This window comes from Microcaecilia unicolor, chromosome 4, assembly GCF_901765095.1.
Source record: "Microcaecilia unicolor chromosome 4, aMicUni1.1, whole genome shotgun sequence".
Classification (NCBI taxonomy): domain Eukaryota; kingdom Metazoa; phylum Chordata; class Amphibia; order Gymnophiona; family Siphonopidae; genus Microcaecilia; species Microcaecilia unicolor.
This window is the reverse complement of record NC_044034.1, coordinates 265,748,928-265,774,041: the sequence shown is the minus strand read 5'-3', so window position 1 is coordinate 265,774,041 and position 25,114 is coordinate 265,748,928. Positions and strand designations below refer to the sequence as shown.

Below are 25,114 nucleotides of genomic sequence, written 5' to 3'. Positions count from 1 at the left end.
TGTCCCGCCCTGCCGGAAACCGGAGATCGCATCAGAGGAGGCGGGACGCCGGAGATATTGGAAAAGGAAAAACTGCGGGGCTGCTTGTTTCAGGCGCCCATGAATGCTAAGTTTGAAGGTAGAACGCGGGGGTGGGGAGCTTCAGAATGAGAGGACGATGTTGGACCGGGGTAGGCGCTGGCGGTTTGTGCTTGCGAGAGAGGAAGAGCTATTAGATGTGGGTGGGGGGGTTGCGTGTGTGGGTTCTTGAGTGTCTGCTTTCTCCGATTTAATGGATCGGGGTGGGCTACAGTCTCGTTGACGTCCCCGCGTTGGGGTTGTCCGGGAGCTGCCTGGTGGAAGACCGTGGACGGGGAGGAGTGGGGTGGGGGGTGACATGCGGGAGAGATGGTAGATCGCGGGAGAGGGGGGGGGAGAGAGAGAGGTGCCTGGTCCTAGAATGTGTGTGGAGGGGGTGCTCGGCGTGTGTGTGAGGGGGAGTCAAATGCGTGTGGCTTGGTATGTTCTGGGCTTAGGGCGCCAGCCATGCAGTGAGTACTTTCGCAGTTGTTGCAGGCCAGGCTTGGACGCGGGGTTGCGCGGATTTCCTGGGCTGCTGTGAGCCGCGGGAGCTAACCACAATTTGGCGGGGGAGGAGAGGAGGGCTGTTTGTGTGCGGTCTGTGTTTGCCAGTTGATTTGAAAGCTGTTCGGTGAAGGGTGAATTCCCGAGGCCTAGTTAGGTGTTTGTGTGCTTCAAATGCTACTTTTAACAGATACAAGCACTCTTCGGGGGGGAGGGAGGGGTGTTGATGCTTCCTGATGCCTTTTGACATCGGGCTATTGAAAAGTTAGAGGTGTAGTTTTTCGTTCTTGCTAAATCAACATAAAATATCGCTTATTGGCTGCTATAAGGGTATATAACTTACATTATATGTTTTGACGTTTTTCAGAAAAAAAATATCTTTGAATGCTGAAATGGGGCTCTGATTGCCATAGCCACATTGAGCCTGCAAAGAGGTGGGAAAATGTGGGATACAAATGCAATAAATGGTAATTCTGTATAAAAAGTATTTAGGAGGTTGCACTATCTTTTCAAGGACCAACAAAGACGATGAGCATGAGCTTTTGAGACCACAGGTTTGTTCAGGTGTTTTCCTGGTCCTCTAAAAGGTATCAGTCTGACAAAATGGTATACTATTAAAAGATGGATGCCAAGTGGGTAATATAATCTGTATTAGCTCGAATGCAATGTGATTTAAATATAGATTAATGATTTTATTGAGGGGGATTGGCTTTGTTTTTCTTATGTCTTAAATCTGTTTTTAGGAAACCGTCATACATCTGTTTGCTCCTTTCTATGAGACTGGCCATCTGTAATATTGGTTGCAAGGATCTGGTATCATGGCAAAAGATGTAGGTATTGCATTACAGTTGCAAGTACAGTAATGTATTTATGCTTGATGATGAACCTATGGCTCTTAGTTGTGACATGTTTTTAGATTATAAATTTTAGTCAGAGAGCTGCATCAATTATATAAAATGACTATGAAAAATTTAGAAGTGTGAGATATATGTATATATTTTTTATGTCTTCATGTCTGTATTTTGGAAAACGCTAGAACCAGCTTGCAGTGCTGTCCTGCATGCATAGCTTTGACATGTTTCTCTGGAATGAGTCAGCCTGAGTTCAAGGGAGAAAATTGCTAGGAGGAAAACTAGTAAGAGTTAAATCTGGGCTTCCTAGACCTCTTCAGGGAACCCAATAGCTAGTCAAGTTTTTAGGATATCAGCAATGAATATTGGTGAGAGAAATTTGCATAGCTTGAAAACCTATAGTAAATGACTGCAGATAATATTTAAAAAACAAAACAAAAACAGCCTACTTCATTTCTGTGCAGGTAACAAGACCCTCCTCCCAATCCTACAGAATAGCAAGCCCTGAGCAAAATGGTTAGGCCAGTCAGCTTGAAGTACTTCCTACTGTCCCTCTCCCCAAATATGTGCTACTGTTACAACATGAAATGTATTTTTTGGGCTGTAACCAGAAACTTGTAAATTGATGTACATGCTGTGCCAAACTTTCTAGGAAGCCTTGCCTACAGTTCCTCTAAGTGCCATTTGGGACAGGCTACATCTGAAGCACGCTTCTACTTTTAAGAGTTTGATTGAGTTTTGCATGCTTACAAAGCAGATAGACCTTTAATGGTGGTCATTATACACAGCCTATCCTCTAGGTCCGACATCAAGTCTTCTCAAAGAGGAGACATAGATTATGGTACCAGCCTCTTAGCCCCTGAGGCGGGATCTTTGTTTGCTATTTGAGGATGGTGTCTTGGACTGAACGGACCTGGGAAAGATTCCCAGTTTTGTAGAAAAGGGACAGAAATTTCAGGATATCTACAGAAAGTTTCTGATGGCAACTGTAAATCTAGGATATAATGGAGACACGTAGCATGCATCAAAAATGTATCTGTTTTTAGGTGACTGCCTCAGAACATTTCTGACAGTTCAGATGTGGGAACAGGAGCAGATCACAAACAATTGCTTGCTCTTAATGAGTCAGGCTTGACATTTGTCTAAAATTCAGAGATTTGAGTGATAGCCTTACTCTGTTAGGAACTAAAGCCAAAAGGGACTAAATTTGGCATGAAGGGCTTCCTTAACTTGTCATGGTAACTTCATAGCTAGCCCACGTAGGATACTCAGTGAAAGTGCATGAATGCATGTATTGGAGAGCCAGTATGTAAATTTGTGAAGCATATTCCTTGTAGATATTCTGAAAAACTGGCTGGGAGAGGGGTTCCCCAGGACAGATTAGGAAAGTCCTGTACTGGGTTGTCTAACTATTGATGGTCTCATTATAAGAAAGTTAAATTCAGGTAGACCTGAAAACTTTGCCGATACTTACTTTTATGTTCCGTAGTCAAGTATCATCAGACATTTCAGTTCCTTGCCATCTATACTAGACCAGTGCAGACTAATGGGTTATGTCCATCCAGCACAGAAAGAGACAAAATAGTTCCAATTCACCCCTTAAAGGTATCGAGCACCCTGGAATGGTCAGTATTTTCTCTGTATCCTAGCAGATGGGTGGACGAATCGTGCAGCTCCTCTTGGTGCTTTTCTGTTAGCTCCTGTCCAAGCTAGTTCTGGGTATCAGTTGGGCAAGGGGTTCTGCTGGTTACTGAGGCAATTCATCTGAACCAGGATGACACCCAGTGGTGCTGACTCCTTCTCTCACCAGCTAAGGTGACACCTGGTGATGCTGGTCTCTCCCCTCCCCTCCCCTGCCTGTAAGCCTCTGAGGCATGGTACTGATAAGGAGTTACAGCTTCTCAGATACTGTTGGGCAAGTATATGCTACTTTTCTACTATCTCGGAAATAAATGGACTTTCGCTTTTTGGGGAGAACTCAGTAGTTTTAAAAAAAACGACTTTCTTTCTGCTCATTGGACAATGCTGCCTTTTCCTTTGCTGGAGTGCAATTTGGTATTTCTCTGATTAGTTTTTTATTTTTTTTATATTTTACTTTTTTTTTTTGTTCCATCAGCTTCACGCCCACTTTGAGGCAGCCATTTTTAGCGGGCCATTTCTTTCCTGTGTTCTGTTGTGGCTTCCTCTTAGTAATATTGGTGCTGGAGTTCCCTGCTTTGGTCTTCAGGCAGGTGGGGGTCTTATCTGTATGTTCTTTGGCCACTCTTTAACTTCACCTGATAAGTGCAGGTGTGCTCTGTCGCCCTTGTAGCCCATTCTTTTAGGGTGAAAGTCAACCATTGGCTGTTTTCATGGGTGCTGCAGGCTTAGCTGCTTAGCCTGCTCGTTCTGGTATTTTCTTTGGCTGTGCGGTTAAGGTCGACACAGATGCTGCTCTCAGGAGCACTCATGATCTTGCGCTGAGGCAGTCCCATGTGCCTGCAGATTTCTATTCTCTCTCTCCTCAGTGCTTGAGATTACCATCCTTGAGTTCCTTTTCTTCTACAGTCATCAAGTGGGTGGCATGGCATTAGTGCCCTCTGGGTCTGTTCCTCAGTGGCTTCTTATCTTGTAGCTCTATAGAAATGATAAATGGTAGTACTCCAGAGCAGCTTCCTTCCTTTGCACTTGTATACTGCAGTATTGCAATTTCTTGTGGCCTAGGATAGTGCCTGTCTCAGGCCAACCTGGGCAGACTGTTGTGCTGTATATCATACAGGGCCTCTTCACTCAAGCCCCTTCGGGTGACTCTTTCCTCCCTTTAGACCTTACAGAGACCGAGTGCCCAAACAGCAACCCAAAATCTAATTATTTATCGGAAAGTGCCAGTACTCATTATGGGCGGAGTCACCACATATGACTCCACCCCTATGATAGCCACACCCCTTACACCAGCCATGGTGCATATAAACAGACATCATTGAAAATATTATACTAGTATAGGAGAAAAAAATAACATGATTTTTTTTCATTATAAATCATTTCTGTAAGCTGTTACAGCTCCAGTATACCCAGTGCAAAATAAGACAGCAGATGTAAATTCTCAAATTGGACATATTCCAAACACTAAAATGAAAATAAAATGATTTTTTCTACCTTTGTTGTCTCTGATTCTGCTGCTCTCTTAACTCCGTTTCCAGGGCTTCCTTTCCATTTATTTCTTTACTTTCCTCCTTTCTTCTTCATTTCTTGCCCTCCACAGATGTCCAGCCACCCTCCTCTCCCCCCTGCCTGTCCGCCCTCCCTCCCAGCACCAGGCAGGCCTCCCTCCCACCCAGCACCAGGCCTGCCTCCCTCCCTCCCAGCAACCAGTAGCTCCCAGCACCAGGCCTCCCTTCCACCCACCCAGCACCAGGCCTGCCTCCCTCCCTCCCAGAACCAGGCCTCTCTCCCATCCAGCACCAGGCCTGCCTCCCTCCCTCCCAGCACCAGGCCTCCCTCCCTCCCAGCACCCAGTAGCATCCAGCACCAGCGCTCGCCCTCCCTCCCTCCCTCCTCCCAGCACCAGGCCTCCCTCCCATCCAGCACCCAGTAGCACCCAGCACCAGGCCTGCCTCCCTCCCTCCCAGCACCCAGTAGCACCCAGCACCAGGCCTGCCTGCCTCCCTCCCTCCCTCCCAGCACCAGGCCTGCTTCCCTCCCTCTTCCAAACCGGCGAAGCACCAGGCTGCCCGCCCTCCCTTCCAGCACCAGCACACGCCCTCCCTCCCAGCACCTCCCAGTACCAGCGCTCGCCCTCCTCCTCCGAAATTGAAAAGGCGTCGGCAGCTGCAGCGAAACGCGGCGTGGTCTTCGCTTGGCGCGCCTTTGCTTCGCTTCTGTCTCAGCTTGAGAGACAAGCCAAGACCGAAGGCACACCGAACGAAGACAACGCGTTTCGCTGCAGCTGCCGATGCCTTTTCAATTTCGGAGGAGGAGGGCGAGCGCTAGTACTGGGAGGTGCTGGGAGGGAGGGAGGGCTGGTGCTGGGAGGTGCTGGGGAGGGAGTGCGGTCGGCCTGGTGCTTCGTCGGTTTGGAAGAGGGAGTGAGGGCGGGCGGCTTGGTGCTCGGAGGGAGGGAGAGTGGGTGGAGCGGACCGACGGCGCGCGTGCCAAAGGAGAGGGCTCTGCGTGCCCTCTCTGGCATGCGTGCCCTCTCTGGCACGCGTGCCATAGGTTCGCCATCGCTGCTTTAGGCTGTTCTTGGTTTGCAGCCTCAGGATTACACTGTGAGGGAAATGCCAATAATCACCAGTGACCCATACAGATTGAAAGTAGGAGAAAGACATTTAACTAATAACTTGGAAGCACTCTGGAAAAATGAAACACATCTTACATTTAGCTGATCTAAGTTCTTTATCCCTCTGAATATATACTGATAAACTATGAGGACACATGTAATTAATAACAAAAGGATTTATTTACAAGGATAGCATATGGAGAGGAATGCAATAGAAAAAAAAATTAGGCTATACATTCTTTAAATGCTAGAATGAACACTCGTTAATTATCAGTTAGAATAAAACACACACTCTCCCTATGGCAACTGCCCCCCCCCCCCCCCCCGGTCGTATAGTGATAGCAGATCTTGACTTTATATGACCTGATAGGTGATGATGATCTCTTCCTTCTCGAGGACAACTGGAACAGCCAGAGGTTGTCTTGCCAAAGGTAGTGCTCACTCTTGACCTTCAGCTATTGCTGGAAGTCTGATGCTCTGGAGTATTGACTGTGTTCTGATGCTCTGATAATGGTCATGTGAGGTGTAGTAGGTAAGGCTTCTCTTGCTTGAGCAGGTGCCCTTTTATAATCATTTGATATCATCAATGTCTTGATGGTCTGATATTTATTTTATTGTGATAGTGATTGGCCTGTGCCCTTTTGTTGTGATTAATAAACCACATAAATTTCTTTTTGATGTTCTGGAATATATCCCTGCATTCTGGGTCTCCAGGCAGGCTGGGTTGATATGACCAAGCACCCTTATCAAGATTGTCCATGTTTCTTCTTGCTTGCATTGGCTGGGCTGCCATCTAATTCCAACAGGGTCACAGGTTAGCAGATCTGGACATAAAGTCTTTCATTTATTGTAGCATAATGCACTGCATATTGTGTGACCTATGTAAGATGTAGTACAGGTCTGGTATAATCGAACTCTTCAATACACTGGTTATATCGTGGTAGGTGCTTTTACTCCTACATGCCCAGACTATAGCCAAGTACTTCCATGATGAAGTTCACAAGTTTAAGCTTGAGTTCTCCACGAGATCACCTCTAGCTCCAGCGTTTAGATGACGCTGCTGCTACTTTCTAAGACCAACTTGGAAAGTATGAGGGGTTGGGTGAAGGAGGGAAGAGAGAGAGCACAATTTTGGTTCGGGTGGGGGTGGTGCAGGTAATGCTTCAATCTGCATTTCCTCAATTTCCCTAAACATTCAATTTTTTCTGCTTTACAGTTATTGAAGAGTTTGAGGAGATATTAATTCCTAAAGAGGCTTTCCACCTGTTTCTGAGTAGTACTATATTTCTTTAAATGTAAAACTACTAGATGTTAAAAATTCCTCTGGAGCTGACCAGGCTTTTGAAATTCAAGATATATCCCAGGTCAGTCTTAATTTGACAGAATATCTGGAGAAATCTGACTCGGAAACCGTGTCTCGTGCAGTTGTTGTTGGCACTTTTGTATTTCCTCAGGACAGAACATATCCTGAAACTCTATTTTCGCCACAGGCAAAAGCTGTTTATCGGTCAAAAAATTGTAGTTTTCTTGATTTAACAGGAGCACAGAAAGAAATTTCTTTTATCTTCTCTGGTGGTTTGACTTGGGGCTAAGTTCCTATTGCATTTTCCTTACAAATGCTGTGTAACTTATTCTTCAAAAAAATATGTATTTTTTGACCCTGAGCAAGTTTTTCTTGACAGCAAGGAGGTTGGAATCATCCCCTGCCTTGGGTGGAGATTCTCAGACAAGTGTTACTATTATGTAATTTGCTATTTCAGTAGGTTATTGATTTATCTTTCTTTTCCTTTAATTGACCTATGCTATTCTTGGATCTCACTCTTTTCTTTTGTGGCCTGATGAACAATATAGTTTCTTCCGAATTTGGAGAAATTGGATATTATCTTTCTTTTTCCTTTTGTATTTTGCCAAGATATGGCTTCCTTTCAAGTGTTTATGCTTGTTAATTATGTAAAATGTAAATAAAAATAAAAAAAAAAGCTCCATCTTCATGGTACCCAATAGAGCCTGGAAATTCTTCAGAATTACATAATATAGGAAGGTAGTAGATGCTCGCAGATAAAGACCTATACGGTCCATCCAGTCTACCCAACAAGATAAACTCATTACATCCTATATAATAATTCTCACCTCCCAACAGGATGTGCTTGGGACCGTGCCTGCCAGAAGTGGTCTGCTAGGCAGGCATGCACTGACCTCAGTGACATCAGTGACAGACAATTTGGCAAAGCAAAACAATCTGAGTGCTGGCCATTAGGACACAGGGTAGATAGGAGAGTTTTAAAAGACTGAAGGAAATGAAAGTGTTAAACTGGAGAAGGGGGGGGGGGGGAGTTGTGAATGACTGAAAGACATGCAAATTTGGGACAGGAAAACAATCTCAGTGCTGGCCATGAGCACACAGGGTACATAGGAGAGTTTTAAAAGACTGAAGGAACCAAAAGTGTTCAGGAGGGGGGCAAGTTCTGAATGAATGAAAGAAATGAAAATTTACGAGAGGAACACAATCTGAATGCCCGGCATTTGTACACAGGGTAGATAGGACACTTTTTAAAAAAAATGAGGGACATGAAAGTATTACATCTTGGGGGAGGGGTGAGGAGGAAAGCGGTGGGGTATCCGGATACTGGGCGTTAGGGCCACGGGGGTACATAGACTTTTGAAAGCCTTAAGGAACCCAAAGTGTGAGAAGGAGGAGGAAAAGGAGGGGAGGGAACGGGATGAGGGACATTAGGAACAGGGGAGGAGGCCCTGTCACACACTCTCATTCTCACACACACACTGTCACACAGACAATCTCACTCTGTCACACACCCGCACATTCACTCTGGCTCTCTCTCTCAAACATACACACTCCCAGGAAAACTTTGCTAGCGCCCGTTTCATTCGTTCCAGAAACGGGCCTTTTTTTACTAGTAATGTATAATCTGATAATTGACATGTATATCTGATCCTGATTTGCCCTTGCCATCCTCGGGACATAGACGTAGAAGTCAGTCCGGCACTGTCCTTGTTCTATAAAGCTTCACTCTTGCCCATCCAAATCTATTCAGCCACAGACAGTTGATGTCTGCCCAGCACTGGCTTTGCTGACCAATTACTGATGTTGCCACCTAATCTCTGCTAAGCTTCTTTGGATCCGTTTCTTCTATATAGGATTCCTTTGTGCTTATCCCATTCATTTTTGAATTCCGTTACCACTTTCATCTTCAACACCTCCTGTGGGAGGGCATTCCAGGTATTTTTCACCATCTCCATTAAAAAAATATTTCCTGACATTATTCCTGAGTTGGCCTTCCTTCAACCTCAATTTATATTCTCTAGTTCTACCACCTTCCCATCTCTGGAAAAGGTTTTTTTGTGGATTAATACCTTTCAAATACTTTGAATGTCTGTATCATATCGCACCTGTTTTTCCTTTCCTCCAGGGTATACATGTTCAAGTCATCAGGTCTCTCCTTGTACATCTTGCACAAACCCTATATCATTTTTGTTGCTTTTCTTTGAACTGCTTCGTCTTTTTACATCCCTAGCAAGATAGGCCTCCAAAACTGAACACAGTACTCCAAGTGGGGCCTCACCAATGACTTGTACAGGGGCATCAACACCTACTTTCTTTGTCTGGTTATACTCTTCTATGCAGCCTAGCATCCTTCTGGCCGTGGTCACTACCGTGTCACATTTTCATCACCTTGAGATCCTCAGACACCATCACCCCAAGATCCCTCTCCTGAACTGACCTTACCAATCTCTCCCCTCCTATCTGGTACATATGTTTTGGATTTCTGCACTCCTAACTGCTTCACTCTGCACTGCTTCACATTAAATTTTAACTGCCAGACCCTTGACCATTCTTCCAACGTTTGAAGATCTCTTCTTATGGTTTATACTCCCTCCAGGTTATCCACTGTTGGCTATCTTCGTGTCATCTACAAAAAGGCAAACTTTTTTTTTTCACTTCTAAAACCCTTCAGAAATGTCTCTCGCAAATATATTAAACAGAATTGCCCCTCCTTTGCTCAACCTTTTCAACACGATGGTAAATTCAGGATCAATGCCAGACTCCCTCAATATTGCCGAGGTCATAGTGTTGTTAAAGCCAGGTAAGGAGTGGACAGAAGTGGGGTCCTACAGGCCCATATCCTTGTTAAACAATGATATCAAGCTTTATGCTAAGATACTGGCAAATCGGCTGGCAAGGGTACTCCCAGATCTAGTAGCGTCTCCCCAGGCAGGGTTTGTGAAGGGGCGGTTAGTGGTAAGTAATATTAGAACCTTGCTTACTTCCCTGGAGACAGTGGAGGCACAGAAAAGGCCTTCTCTGCTGGTCAGTTTTGACGCAGAGAAGGCCTTTGATCGAGTAGTATGGGACTTTATGTTTGTGGTTATGGCTAAGGTGGGGATAGAGGGGGCCTTCAGGGATGCGGTGGGAGCGCTTTATTCAAATCCGCAGGCATATGTTTGGCTGAATGGGGAGCAATCGGCACTGTTCCCGATTTAGGCGAGGCACACGACAGGGTTGTCCCCTGTCTCCATTACTGTTTGTCCTTGCTCTAGACCCGCTGATTAGAGAAATAACTACCCACCCCGAAGTGAAGGGAGTAGATTGGGGGCCATGCACATTCAGAGTTTCTGCGTTTGCACAGAAATCTTGGTGCATATTACACAGCCTAAAAGCTCTTTAGAGGCATTCTTGGAACTTTTCCAGGAGTATGGAGACTTTGCAGGATTTAAGATAAATTATTCTAAATCTCAGGCGCTAACGGGAAGTGCTGAGGTACGTCGGATGTGGGGGGGGGGTGCATTCCCATTAAAGTGGGCCTCTGAATCGCTTCAATATCTGGGAGTGTGAATATCTATGCAGACCTCTGCACTACATTGTCTCATTATCACTAGTTTGTTGGAGGCCATGAAGGGAAGGTTGGGACGATGGAAGGCACTTCCTTTAACAATGCATGGGAGGATACAATTATTTTGGATGGTGGAGTTTCCCCGGTGGCTCTACACCTTTCAAGTGCTCCCTCTGAGGTTAAAGAGCAAAGACCTACGACAGATTTATGCATGTGTGCGTAGATTTGTATGGAGAGATGCAAAACCTAAACTCCCACTGCATATACTGATGGGTTCGTGGGCTACAGGGGGGATGGGGTTGCCAGATTTTCGTCTGTATAACCAAGCTTGCTTGCTGAGACACCTGGGAGATTGGTTATTGGATAGAGAAGATTACACTCACAGGGGGATTGAACATGAATACTTCAAACCTTATCATTTATACTATTTGTTACAGTGCCCAAGGGGAGCAGTCCCGGCTTGCAAGGGAAGTAGTGTATTGCTTGAGCCACTTAAGGGTATTTTGAGGGATTTAGAGGCAGATGCACTAAAGCTAAATGAGCCTTTAATGACTCTCCAACGAGGAAAATTTGATCCGTTGCATGCATCAAAGGGCTTTTACCGAGGAAGCCAGCAGCTAACGAAAACGGAATGGAGATGAGCAATTAGTGTGAAAATCCCATTGAAACGACATGCACTAACCTTTTCCGATTGCCTTTACGCAGGAAAAAGGCAGGAAAACTAACGAGAGGTCTGGACCTCTCATTAGGACAGCTCTGTGCCAGGAAAAAGTGTTAAGTGAAAAAATAAACAAACTTTGAGCCAATCCCAGCGCATTAGCAGAGCTAAAAGCGCTGTGATTGGTCCAAAGGACCTCAGAAAACACATAAAAAAATAAAAATAAAAAAAGGATCGGGAGGGGGCAAGGGCGCTCATCAGGAGCGTCCTGTACGGACGGCCTTGCCCCCCCCCCCCCCCCCCCCCCCGCTGCTCCCCACTTTCCGCCGCTCCCCCCACCCCGAAAAAGCAAAATTCAAGCAGCCCCTGCCCCCTCCCTTCCTCACTACTCTCTCACCTCAGCTCCGCCTCCCGACATCGTCCGTCCGTGCCCCGCCCCCTTTTGGGGTCGTCTCCGCCATTCCCCTCCTCCATCGGGCCCCCCTTCCTCTTACCGGGCCCGTGCAGCCTCTCTCTCCTCTGTCCGAAGGCGCTGCACGGGCAAGAAGAAAGCTGAATCAGCTGATGCCTGCCTTCGCGATGGCGCGTCTTTCTCCTGCTGCGCCCGCCCCTGTCTGACGTCAGTAACCTACGTAGGTTACCGACGTCAGACAGGGGCGGGCCCAGGAGGAGAAAGACGCTCTATCGAAGCTAGGCGAAGGCAGGCATCAGCTGATTCAGCTTTCTTCTTGCCCGTGCAGCGCCTTCGGATAGAGGAGAGAGGCGCTGCACGGGCCCGGTAAGAGGAAGGGGGGCCCGATGGAGGAGGGGAATGGCGGCGACGACCCCAAAAGGGGGCGGGGCACGGACGGAGGATGTCGGGAGGCGGAGCTGAGGTGAGAGAGTAGTGAGGAAGGGAGGGGGCAGGGGCTGCTTGAATTTTGCTTTTTCGGGGTGGGGGGAGCGGCGGAAAGTGGGGAGCAGCGGGGGGGGGGGCAAGGCCGTCCATACAGGACGCTCCTGATGAGCGCCCTTGCCCCCTCCCGACCCTTTTTTTTATTTTTGTTTTTATTTGGGAGCCATGTGCTTGCGATTTGACTGTGTTTTGACTGTTTGTGGCATGCGCAGAGCAGCTAACATAACGCTTGGCTGCTCTGCGCATGATTTGGGGGCCGATTAACGATGTGTATTGTGATTCTTTGATACATTGTACGTTTCACTACCGATCTCAGCATGTGTGACTCTTTTTTGTGGTGCATTTTTCGTTATTTTAAAATCGTTAGGGACTTTAACGATTTAGATTTTTTTACGTTTGGTTGCTGCATCTGCCTCTTAGTTCGACACTGGGGAGTAGCAGCAGACACCACAGACCTGCTACCACTACAGGGTAATCCTCAATTCACACCAGGGTCTGAATCAAAAGTGTTCAAGAGGTGGGCGGAGCTGGGGATTACACGGTTAGAGCATGTTCTTGGTTCTCAGGGACAACTGCTGAGCTTGGGGGCTTTGGGGGTGGGTATAAACACTAGTCACACCTTTGCATATGGTCAATTGGCTCACTATGTCCACTCTTTAGATCAGAGTAAACTGGGAGCAGGGCATGGACGGAGGATCAGGGAATTCTTTGAATCAATTCCTGGAGAGCGGTTGTCGGTCTCGGGCCTGCAGAAGGCCCTTTGGGAGATAGGGGTGGGAAAGATGTGGGGCATATTTGCCGGAGGTGGAATCATGATTTACAACAGCCCAACCAGCAAATTGATCTTAGGAAATTGTAAGCCCGCATACCCTCGTTAACAGGAAATGCCACATTACGGGAATGTCAATATAGAATTTTATATAGGGCGTACATGTCCAAGCCCCAGGTGTTTAAAATTGGAGGAGTTCCAGACCCGCTATGTTCTAAGTGTAGGCAGGGGGAGGGGACGTTGTTCCACTCCATTGGGAATGTTATAAGATTAAATCCTTTTGGATGCAAATAGCTCACTACTTGGAACAGGCGGTAAAACATAAGATACAGTTTTCTCCCCTGGCGATATTGCTAGACAATTATGAAAGCTTGAAATTGACACACAGAGGGGCCCAGCAGTTTGTTCGTAAGGCTAATATAATTGCGAAGAAGCTTATTATGAATAATTGGATGAAGGCTTGTATGAGTTGCTGCTGCAGGAGCGTAGGGTGGTGGGGTCCTCCCCAAAGAGAAGAGAGAAATTTCTGGAGATATGGGACGGTTATATCCAATCGCTATCTCCGAGGGCGCGCAGTTTTGTATTAAACAGATTGTGAAGGATTTCTAGGGATTTTTTTTGGGGGGGGGGGGCGGCGGATTTTGGGTGGGAGGGTAGAGGGAGGGGAGGAAAAAGAGGAACTGTTTTGTATAAAACCTTGCTGAAACTATAAGGTGCATTGTTATATCTGAAATTGTTTCAAGTTCTGCCTGGTTGTTTTGAACCAGAATGTTGTACCTGTTTGATTAATAAAAGAAGATTTAAAGTAAACAGAATTGCCCCAGCACAGACCCCTGAGGCACTGCACTGCTCGCCTTCCTTTCTTCCAAGTGGATTCCATTTACCACTACCTTCTGTCAACCAGTTTACAATCAAGTTCACCTCTTTGGGCCCTAAGTTCAGTCCTCAACTTATTCATGAGTCTTCTGTGAGGGACCATATCATTGGCTTTGCTGACATCTAAATAGATTACATCTAGTATATGTCCTTTATCCAGTTATTTGGTCACTGTGAAGAAACAGTGTGTTTTAAACCTGTAAAATGTATTGGATATTTGCATGCATTAATTATGTCTTGGTGTATTTCTCTTATTTGGCCATCAGGTGGTGGTTCTTTGGTAAATTGTTACAGAAAAAAAAAAAGAATGTTCTCTCTTTAGTTTAACACAAACAGGAAGCAAGAAACAGTGTAGTTTTGAAATTTTCTTGTTCTGGGCCCTGATTGGTCCAGGAGCTCATTTTTATTTGGAGAGTACTGGCTTTTGCTCCAGTCTTAGCCAGGAAGAAGAGAGAGACCGATCTCTTTGCTAAGACCCTTTAAACAGTTACATTTGATAACTTGTGAGCAGCTATATGTCCTGATTTTCCCAGGTACTTTTTAGAAAGTAAACAAATGTTAGTGTTATAATTGATCCATTTTCAGTTACCAGTTATTGTTTGCTGATTGCACTTTTTATGTTACAGTGCTCAGTTTTTCAGACAATAAATAATTTAGTTTATTGCCTCTTTTTCTGGACTGATAAAGAATCCTGGTGGTTTGTGTGTTGGGTCTGTGAGTGCTTTCTGGGAACTGTGGGACTACTGGGAGTGTGGCCCCAGTAACCTAGAAATGGGGATAATTTTGAGAGCTGGAGACTCGCCCAGAGGTGGCTGTGATCCAGTTGGTGAGAGGAGGGTGCTAATGTAGAGCACAAGCGGCAGGTGCAGGCAGACCTAAGTGGCAGCGGGGTAACCCCAGGCAGGTGGCTAGGCATTTCATGACAGTCACCCAAAGTCATTCAGCTTCATTTGGCAGGATTTTCCTTTGTTAAAGCCATGTTGCCACGTATCCTTTAGCCTATTGACTTCTAGAAAGTGAAGTATCTTTTCCTTCAGCAGCGACTCCATTATTTTTCCTACCACCAGCATAAGGCTTACCAGGCTGTAGTTTCCCACTTTTTTCCTATCTCTGCTTTTGTGAAGAGGGATTACATCTGCTAGTTTCCTATGCTATGGAACCTCTCCCATCTCTAAGTATCCTGGGATTTATCCCATCTGCCCCCATTATCTAAATAGCATCCAAGCCAGCACATATTATATAATTTAAATAGTGAATGGTCATATTTTACATCCAAGCAAAATAGCTTCCACACACTTGAACCTCAACTAATGAAAACTGAAACTAAAAGCCACATTTCTTTTACAATGGCTGACTGCTTCACATTTGGAGGGATAGCTGATGTCGTGTCGCCATAGAGAGGCTAATTCCTTAGGAGTTGAGCAGGAATTTAAGTCTAATTTTGGGATGATAAAACTTCTATTTCAAAAGCATTTATTTGGAGCACTCTGTTTGCCATATAAACTACTATGCTAGGTCATAACTGCATTACTTGCAAGCATCTTACCCCAGTTGCTCTTGGGCTTGTCAGCTGTACTCACAAAATAGCTGCTTTGACATCTTGCAGCAGTCTTGTGAGAGCCATTTTGAGAGCAGAGGCAGCATAGGCAGAAGTGACTGGGGATCACTGCTGCCCTAGACTGCCAGGGCTGTAAAATAGGCAAAAGGGGGACATCTACAGGGGTAGGGGAGATAGTCAAAGCGCACATTTTTGGCTTCCACCAAAAACGCACACAGTCAGTTTCAACCGAAACCATGGCCGTAGCCTTTTGGCTGAAACTGGGTAAAAGAAGGATTTTGAGCCAGTTTAGGCCCCATAGCACAAATTTGGTCAGCCTCTAGTGCCCAGCAAAGCTAGCAATGCTGTTTCCTTGTGTTCCACTATAGTTATCCTTTTTCCTTTCCTTCTCACTGTGCCCCAAGTCTCACCCATGTGAAGGAGTGTGACTGGACTGATGGATACAGTGAGATGTATGAGGCATTTCTTGTGTCTGTCTTGTTTTTCTTTTCTTTTTAGGTCTCAAGATTCCACCTCTGCTACTGGCCCCAAACCTGCAGGTGGTGGTGATGCGCCTTTACCTCTCACTGCTGGGCTCCACTCCTCCTGCAGATGAAGGGGGTGGCAGCTGTCTGCCACATCTTAAGCCTGGTGGTGGTTTGCAACTTAACAAAAACATTGTTAGGCAAATCATTCTATAGTTGCCAGTAATCACAGCTTCCATTACGTAGCTTCCCACTATTTATTTATTTGTTACATTTGTATCCCACATTTTCCCACCTATTTGTAGACTCAATGTGGCTTACATATTACAGAACCTGTGGGGATAGTTGTGTTAATCAATCAGCAGATGGAAATAGAGAACTGAAAACTGAGCTGAGACCTCTCTTTTGGCATCCAGTCCAGCTCCTTAGTATTTTCTATCTCTAGCAGGTGGATAGACACACTTTTCCCCATTTGAGCTTTGCGGGTGGCTTGAGTCTGTAGAGTCCTACCTGGAGGTCTTCAGATCCCTGTATGTGGTGCTCTGTGAATTTGCTTTTTCCCTCCATTTACCTCTCCCCTGTTTCCTGTAGCGCTCTCCTTTCCAGCATAAGAACCATAAAAAAAAAAAAAAAGAGGTTGTCTGGATAGCATGGGACAAAGTATTGGTCCTGAGTCTTTCATCTGTGGTAGTCTTGTGGAGACTGAGCTTGGGGGAAGCAGCCAGCAGTGGTAAATCAGACTAAAGTTTGATTTAGAATTGCTTGTAGGTCTTCAACTTCTACTTGGTGCAGGGGAGGGATCCTGACTCAGTTTGCGACACGTGCTGCACTGGCGGCAGGGGAGGGATCCTGACTCACTGCTTGGAACACTTGCTGCACCAGTGACATTTGGGGTGAATGGTGACTCCCGCAGATTCAGTTAAGTAGTGTGTCTGCTGTTGGACCCTCCGTCATTGGGGCGTTGCAGTGCGTGCAAGCTGGGAATCCCACTGGACATGGAGGAAACGGCCAGCAACAGCACATCTTCAAATTTGGCACAGTATCCAAATATGCTGGGGTTTTCGATTCTCCAGCAGGGCTGGTGTGCAGTTTGATGCAGGAGAGCGCAGAAACAAGCACCATTTCCTTGTCATCAAGCAGATGAATCCATTACGAGTGGGTTGTGTCCATCAACCAGCAGAGGGAGATAGAGAGCACTGAAAAAACATAGTGCCTCTTGGCCAGCTAGCTCCATCTGCCTCTTCAGTATTCTCTATCTCCCCAGCAGGGTGGTTGCAGCTTGTTCAAGCTCCTTCAGAAAATCTGCCTGGGGTGGCTCCTGTGCTTTTGCCAGTTGTAGCAGGGGTGTTGTGGCTGATGGTGCCCACTTTAAAGGCAAATAGGTTAGCCCTTTCCCTGCCTTACCCGGCCCCCGATGTGGAAGTAGACAAATAGGCAAGCCCTGTCCCTGTCTTTGCCCACGCTGTGGATGCAGGCACATAGGTTCGCCCTTTCCCTGCCTTTCCCACGCTACTGATCCTCCGGAGTTGGAAATTTGCCTCTTTCGCTGTTGCCTCAAACTTTCCTCACAGCGGGATTACCGTCAGGCGCGTTTTCCCCTGACAGATGGCCGCAAGACAAGCACAGAAGGGTGGATTCCCCTTCAGATCTGAGGGGTCTGGCAGGCCTTCGTGGTCTAGAGAGCCAGAAGAATGTGCAGGATTGCCACCGGATCCAGATGATCCTTCCGCGATGAGGATTTTCCACCGCGATGAGCTGCCAGCGCTTGTTACTGATGCCTTGCAGGTCCTCTCTATAGAAGACCCTGGGAGTACTGAGACCTCCTCCGGTAATCCGAGGATGGCAGGTACTAAGAAGCCTGCTCGAGCCTTTCCTTTGCATGACTCCATCCAAGAGCTTATCATGGCGCATTGGGCTGACCCCGAGGGGCCTTTGAAAGTCGCCAGGGGTATGGGGCAATTATACCCTCTAAGTGAGGAGCATTTTGCGCGCCTAGCAGTTCCTAAAGTGGATGCCCTAGTCACGGCTGTGACAAAGAAAACTACCCTCCCAGTGGAAGGAGGAGTTGCCCTAAAGGACATGCAGGACCGTCGCCTGGAGGCAGCTATGAAACGGTCCTTTGAAATTTCAGGCCTATCCTTACGGGCGTCTGCATGTAGCTGCTATGCTGCCCGAGCCTGCCTTGCTTGGTTACAACAGGCAGTGGAACAGCTCGGAGATGGAGCGGAGCCCCTTACGGAGGTGGCACCGCGGATGGAGTCGGCCGTGTCATTTTTGGCTGACGTCCTTTATGATCTGGTCAGAGCTTCGACTAAACAGATGGCTGTAGCGGTGGCGGCTCGCCGTCTTCTGTGGCTACAGCATTGGGCAGCTGACATGGCCTCTAAGCAAAGGTTGGTGAAGTTGCCCTTTCAAGGCCTTCTCCTGTTTGGTGAGGAGTTGGAGAAAATTGTGAAAGGCCTGGGGGATGCCAAACCCCAGCGCTTACCCGAGGATAGGCCACAGCCTTCTTCCAAGGGTCAGGCGGTTCCCTCTTACAGACCTCGCTTCCGTGAAGCTAGAAGGTACCGCCCGGGGCGTTCTGCTGGGTTCACTTTGCGTGGCCGTTTTCAGCAGAGGAACTCCTTTCACTCGGACAAACGTTCCGCAGCAGCAGGCTCAGGACCTGGAGTTCAAGGGCGACCCTCTCGATGATGGTGCGCCGGCCCCCTCCTCGATTCTTTCTCGAGGAGTGGGCCAAGATTACCTCAGATCAGCGGGTCTTGGACCTGATTAGAGAAGGCTACAGAATAGAATTCAATGCCCCGATAAGAGACGTGTTGGTGGAGTGCCGATGCGGTTCTGCTGCCAGACGGCGGCGGTAGAGGAGACCTTGCAAGGCTTGATTCACATTGGGGCGGTTTCCCCCGTGCCTCCCGCCGAATGTGGCTCTGGCCTTACTCCATTTACTTCGTGGTGCCGCGAAAAGGAGGGTCTTTTCGGCCTATCCTAGACTTCAAACAAGCCAACAAGTCTCTGAATATGCGGCATTTTCAAATGGAAACCCTGCGCTCCGTCATAGCGGCGGTACAGCCAGGAGAGTTTCTCATGTCTCTGGACCTGAAAGAAGCTTACTTGCACATACCAATTTGGCCCCCGCACCAGAGGTTTCTGCGTTTTGCGGTGATGGGAAAACATTTCCAGTTTCGGGCCTTGCCTTTTGGCCTTGCCACAGCTCCCCGAACCTTTTCCAAAGTAATGGTGGTAGTAGCTGCCTTTCTCAGGCGAGAGGGTATCCGGGTTCACCTGTACCTCGACGACTGGCTCATCAGAGCGGACTCTGCACAAGAGAGTCATCCATGTAACAGCCAGAGTGGTCTCAGTACTTCAGTCTCTGGGCTGGGTCGTCAATATACCCAAAGGTCACCTGAACCCCCCCCCCCTCAATCTCTAGAATATTTGGGGGTCCGGTTCGACACAGCCTCGGGGTTTGTCTTTCTACCCGAGCAAAGGCGGTGCAAGCTTCAGAACCAGGTCTATCTGCTCCTGAGAATGCCTCGCCCGCGAGCTTGGGACATAGTCCAGCTGTTGGGGTCGACAAAATAAAATCTTATCAAATCAGAGCTAGTGTCACCACAATAGCTCTCTTGAACTTTATTCTCTGGAGAGCATATGCAGAGCCAGGTACCTGGTACTTATGTCACATTTTTACTTCCCATTACTTCCTAGACTGTTTCTCAGACAGTGTCTTGAAACAAACAGTATTACTGAATCTGTCCACATAGTTTTATGCTATCAAACATCTGAAATGGGTCACTAACTCTGGCAGGGGTTGTGTCGTTGTGTCAAATGAGAGAGTAACCCTCAGCTTGTAATCAGGCTCTTGTGTAACTGACTGCTTTTTCTGTCATCAAGAAGATGTAAATTTGCTTATCCCTAACAGGTGTTCTCCATAGATAGTAGGATTAAACAGACATTCAATCCCACCCAGCCTCCTGAGAGTCGACCTTATACTTAGAAGACTGGGGGGGACTGTCACATGCGAGAAATGTTGCATATGCTCAGCACTAGTTCTGAGCTCCGAGGGAACTGTTCATCCTGGCACCACTGGATAATGTCGCTCTAACATATCTGATTTAATCTTGTCTGCGGAGAACACTTGTTAACAGGCAGGCAGATTTGCTTTTTTTCATACCAGAACAGCTGATGGGATCTTGGAACAGGTCAGAAACACTACAGTTAGATATCTGTTAACCATCACTGTCAACGAAGTTCTAAGTATTCATTGTATAGTTTAACATCAGGGTGCCATTACCCACCACTCCAGACAGGGCCATCGCAGCACAGTGTGGTAAGCGCTGCAGGGGGTTACCGTGCTTACCTGGTGTGCTGATCTGTGGAGCATGGGCATCAGAGGGGAAAGCTTTTCCACCTGCACTCCTCCCCCTTTTCAGCCTCCTTCCACCAACCTTGCATTTAAAAATCACTTGCAGAGTGATTGAATCATCTCTTTTTGCTGCTATTGCTCTGCCTGCCTGCCTTTTGGGTCTGGCCGCTGGTGCTGTGTTAGGAAGGTTAACTAGTTCCTGTTAAACAGGAAGCTGGAGCTAGGAATTGAAAAAGGGGTAGGTGAAGAGGGTTGGGGCTTGGAAATGGCTCTGATTTAGGGGTTAGGCAAAAGTATTTGGGACAAGGAGAATAGTGGCTGGGGATAGCAAAAAGGGTGCTGATGCTGGGGACAGATGCAAGAAGGGGCTGGTGCAGGGAGAAAGGGGGGCTTGGTTATCAGACTAAGGTTGGGGGTTTGAGAAGGGATCTAATGGTGGACCCCAATATCTTTCTCTCATGCTCAGCAAGGGTCGGATTGAATATAAAAGTTTGGGACTGACGCAGGGGCTTGGAGAAGGAAGAGATATAATGACATATAGTGTGGGGGAAGGGAGAAGCAAGGGTATATGCAAGAGTGATAAAGATGGAGGGGCAGAGGGATGGATACTAGAGTTAAGGTACAAGAAAGATAGGGTACCTGTATATAAATACTAGAGAAGGAGGTAGATGTATGCTAGAGAAGACCCAAGCAAAGAATGATGGGGAAGGGGGTAGAACAGGTATCGACCTGCGACAAGAAACCCAGAGTAAGAAACAAAATTAACAGTCAACAAAGGACTTAAGTTGTTCTGGCATTAAAAAATATCTATATATTTAACTCATAAATAACAATACATTTACACGGATATCCCAAAAGAAACATCATACCCAGGGCTTTGACACTCTAAGATCCAAAAAGGATTTACGCCTGTCTTGAATAGATTGTTACGTCAGGATTGATCCATAACTTCTGACCACAAAATGATTTCTGAGCATTTTTAAAATAGTCCCCTTACTGCATTCAAATCTTGTTTGAATGCAAATTATACCAGCAACGTGGGGGACAGATCTTTGAAGAAGATTAGAGGGTAAAATAGGGAAGGTAAAAGGAGACATGAGCACTTGAATAAGGAGGTAAGACATAAAGGAACTGTTGATGGAGAGGGGGTGAATGACAAGGAAGGAGCTGGGATTGGTAGGAGATGAGGCAGAAACAGGTAAGCTGGGGAGGCAAAGAATAAGGAGTGGAAATGGGAGACTTGAAAGTCTGTGAAAGACAGGAAATAGGAGAATGGGGGAAGAATAAGACATAGGCAAGAATGTGAGAATTAGGGAGTTAAGCATAGGAAGTAAAAAGCTGGTATGAACGATGAAGATTGGAGAGAAGGGAGAAAGAGTAATAAAATCTAGGTATAAGGGAGGAAGGGAAGAAAGTGGGCAGGGAAGAAGCAGAAAATGGAAATTAGATCCTAGAAAAGGACTTTGGGGGTTAAAAAAAAAAAAAAAAAAACAATGAGAGGATATAATAGAGACCAGGACCAACCCATGGAAAACCAAAATGATCAGAACACAAAGGTACAAAAATATTTTTTTATTTTTTAATAAAAAAAAAATGAGAGCTTTGAAAATGTGGATATCTTTTATTCCTTAGCGTATCAAGCAGATGAATCCGAGAACTGGTGGGTTGTGTCCATCTACCAGCAGGTGGAGATAGAGATTACAAAGCTGAAGGCACTGATACCAGACAGCCAGCTCCTCCTTCACCTCAGTACATCTCTATCTCCAACAGGTGCAGCTCTTCAGCAGCTCCTGGATTTGTCTGTTGGGGATACTCCTGGATCCTGTGGGCCAGTTGAATTTAGGAGTGGGTGTCGGGCTGGTGGTGCCAACTTTGGAGGCATACTCAGTCTTCTGTGTCCCTGCTTCAGCCTTTTCCCCCTTGGCTTCCGGTCTTTAGAGCTCTAGCCTTCCTCACCAGTAAAAAAAATAAAACAAAAAACAAACCAAGAGAGCTCATTTGCCTTCATTTGGTTAAAAAAAAAAAAAAAAACCCCAAACCCCCAGAAGAAACAGAAGATTTCTGACAGGACCGGGCAGTACAGGGTTTCCCTGTTTTAGTGCTGTGCTTTCAGTCTGTGTGCGGGTTAGGCAGGCTGCTGCGTTGGTGGGACTCTTTCTCCTCCGGAAACATCTGCTGTTTGGTGAGTCCCTGCCTTTCTCTTTTCGGCGTGGGGGTATCGTGCTTTAGTGTGGGCAGCGCTGGTGTTTGAAAGCTGTTCCCGCTGCGGTAGCAGGCGCTCTGCAGCGGGGCTCTGTGTGGAGGCGTGTTCGAATGCTGGGGAGGGAAGCACAAGTTCCCCTTCTCCGAGCAGCCTTTTCACTCGCTAAAATGGGAATGCGCGCCTTTTTGCCAGCGTGGCCCTCTCTTTTCTCTTGATATTGGCTCTGATCCTTTCCTGCGGCCTTGATGTGTGCGGGGGGGGGGGGGGGGGGGGGTGGTGTCTTCTCCTAAAGGACCTTGTGTTCCATTAGAGACTGCTGGTACAGGGGATTCCCCTTTATTTTATCCAGCCTTTGGTTTCCTTTACCAAAATCAGTGTTGTCAGAAACTGTTTGCATATAGCTTGGGTAGTGGCACAAATTCTTCTCAAACTGCACTCTCTATGCAAGGAGATCCAAGGGAAGAACAGAACTACTTTAAGCTGTTTCTATATCTTCTGAGCAGGATCTTCTCTGCTCTGGAGACCCTTAATTTGAACCTTTCTTCTTAAGAGAGCTTGGCTTCAGTAGCCCTTTTCGTGATTGGGGGAGTTTTTATGCCCATCTTGGGCTGATGGGTTCTAGATGGCTAAGTTTTCCAGAAGGAATCAGATGGTCTTGCGATGCGCCTTGTTTTTTTTCTGGATGTACGTCAGCCACTCTGGGGATTTCTGACCTCTTCCCTCCTCCCCCCCCCCCCCCCCCCCCCCCCCCCGAGCTCATTCTGCTGCTCTGTATGCCTATATGTTGCAGAAGTCTGGTAGGGGAACCAACAATTTCTTTTTAGTTCAGCCTTTGGAGTTTTCTGACTTGTTTCCTGCCTGTCTGTCTTCTGATAGACCCTGCCCTGAAGAGGGGATGTTTTCTCTCCAGCTCAGCAGTAGGGTACATTGCTCCCCTGTCTTCTTCTATTCTAATGGAGTATTTTTAGGGCAGCCCCTTTTTGCACAAAGGCTGCAAGAATCACCCGACGTGGAAAGCCATGCTTGCCTAAGTGGGTACATTGAAAGCAATAATTATCACGGTCTGTGGTCAGTTTAGATTTTCTTATAGTTCTTGCGTTTGCTAAGGCTGTTCCTGGTATGGGAAACAGTGAACAGCATCAGAGCAGGGCTCCTTGTATGTTGGGCCTCTGAAAGGGCCTATTTAGTATTTTTATTTACAGACTTTTCTGTCCCCTCAGTTTTTCTCTGAGGGCAGTTGCTTGAACAGCTTGCAAGTTTCCCTCCTTCCTTTGTGAAACTCTTTTTATACTGGCAGTACAGGCATTGCCTTTGAGCACACCACCACCCTGAGTGTGCCTGATCTCTGATCTTGGAAGCTCAGCAGGCGTGACTGGTTTCTACTTGGATGGGAGACTGCCTGGGAATACCAGGTGCTGTAGATTTTCTTTTTTTTTTTTTTTTTCTGCACCTTTACATGTGGGAGTTTCTAGGCTTAGTGCCTTTGGCTCCACCTTTCTGTGGGAAATGTTACATATTATTTTCTGGGGCTAGAGCTCTGGTCTCCTAGGTTTGGGAGTTTTGCGGCATTCTCCACAGTTTATGTGACTCCCATGACACGTCTTCACATGAGATCTATCCAGTGTACCCTGGCCTCTCAGTGGTTCCAAGCCACAGGAGGTCTAGGAGATGTTATCCTAGTGTCCCCGGAGCACCCTCACTTTCAGTTGTGGTGGACTATTCAATCCAATTTGACTCTGGGACTTCCATTTTAAATTCCTCAGTCGCAGAAAGTGCTGACAACAGATGCATCTCTCCTGGGTTTGGGGCTCATGTAGATGGGCTTCATGTTCAGGTGCTTGGTCTGCCAATGAAGGCTCTCTAGATCAATTTCCTGGAGCTTCGGGTGATCTGGAACTCCTCTAAATGCTTTTAGATATGTCTGTCTTAACAAATTGTACTCATTCAAATGGATAATCAAGTTCCCATTTATTACACCAATAAGCAGGGGAGCACCTGATCTTTCCCTCTGTCAGGAGACCGTCCGGATGTGGCGTTAGGCTCGCCTTTATGGCATGTACCTTCGAACCACATCTGATGGGCAAAAACAGCCTGGCTGACAGACTGAGCAGGGATATGCAATCGCACGAGTGGTCCCTCAACATGGGCGTTGTCCGAGAGATCCGAGCATGGGGCACCCCTTTGGTGGACCTCTTTGCCACTCACATAAATCACACAAAGTCCCTCAGTTCTGTTTCAGGCTCATGACAGGCTAGCATCAGATGCTTTCCTCCTTCATTGGGGGACTGGACTTCTTTATGTGTATCTTCCCGGTCCTCTTGTAGCAAAGACTTTGCCGAAACTCATGCAAGACCGTGAAACCACGATTCTGATTGCACCTTACTGGCCTCGGCAGATCTGGTGCCCTCTTCTTCTGGAGTTATCCTCTGAAGAACCGTGGAGATTGGAGTGTTTTCCAACACTCAGAACGAGGGGTCTGTTACGCATCCCAACTTTCAGAATCTGGCCCTCACAGCTTGAATGTTGAGAGCCTAGATGTTGCTTCCTTTAGTGTTTCAGAGGTGTCTCCTGGGTCTTGCTGACTTCCAGGAAAGATTCCACTAAGAGGTGTTAATCTTTTAAATGGAGGAGGTGTGCTGTCTGGTGTGAGAGCAAGGCCCTAGAGCCCCTTTCTTGCCCTACACAGACCCTGCTTGACTACCTTCTACACCTTTCGGAGTCTGGTCTCAAAACCAACTCCGTAAGGGTTCATCTTAGAGTTTGTAAGTTTATTTAATTTATATTTTTGTGTGTACCATATTA

The 25,114-nt window shown here is 46.8% G+C and overlaps 1 protein-coding gene across 3 annotated transcripts in view; it reads left to right on the top strand.

Annotated features, from left to right (window-relative positions):
- Positions 1–14: 14 nt before the first annotated feature.
- The window catches only part of TFDP1 (transcription factor Dp-1), a 172,703-nt gene continuing 147,603 nt past the window's right edge, over positions 15–25,114 (top strand). The window contains exons 1-2 of one of the 3 annotated variants that reach the window (XM_030201495.1): positions 15–118; positions 1,308–1,394. In XM_030201495.1, the coding sequence (XP_030057355.1) occupies positions 1,383–1,394 (12 nt within the window). In that variant the 5' untranslated portion in view covers positions 15–118; positions 1,308–1,382. Of the gene's footprint in view, positions 171–1,032; positions 1,119–1,307; positions 1,395–25,114 lie in introns of those variants that run through there. The other 2 variants (XM_030201496.1, XM_030201497.1) reach the window with 2 other exon arrangements.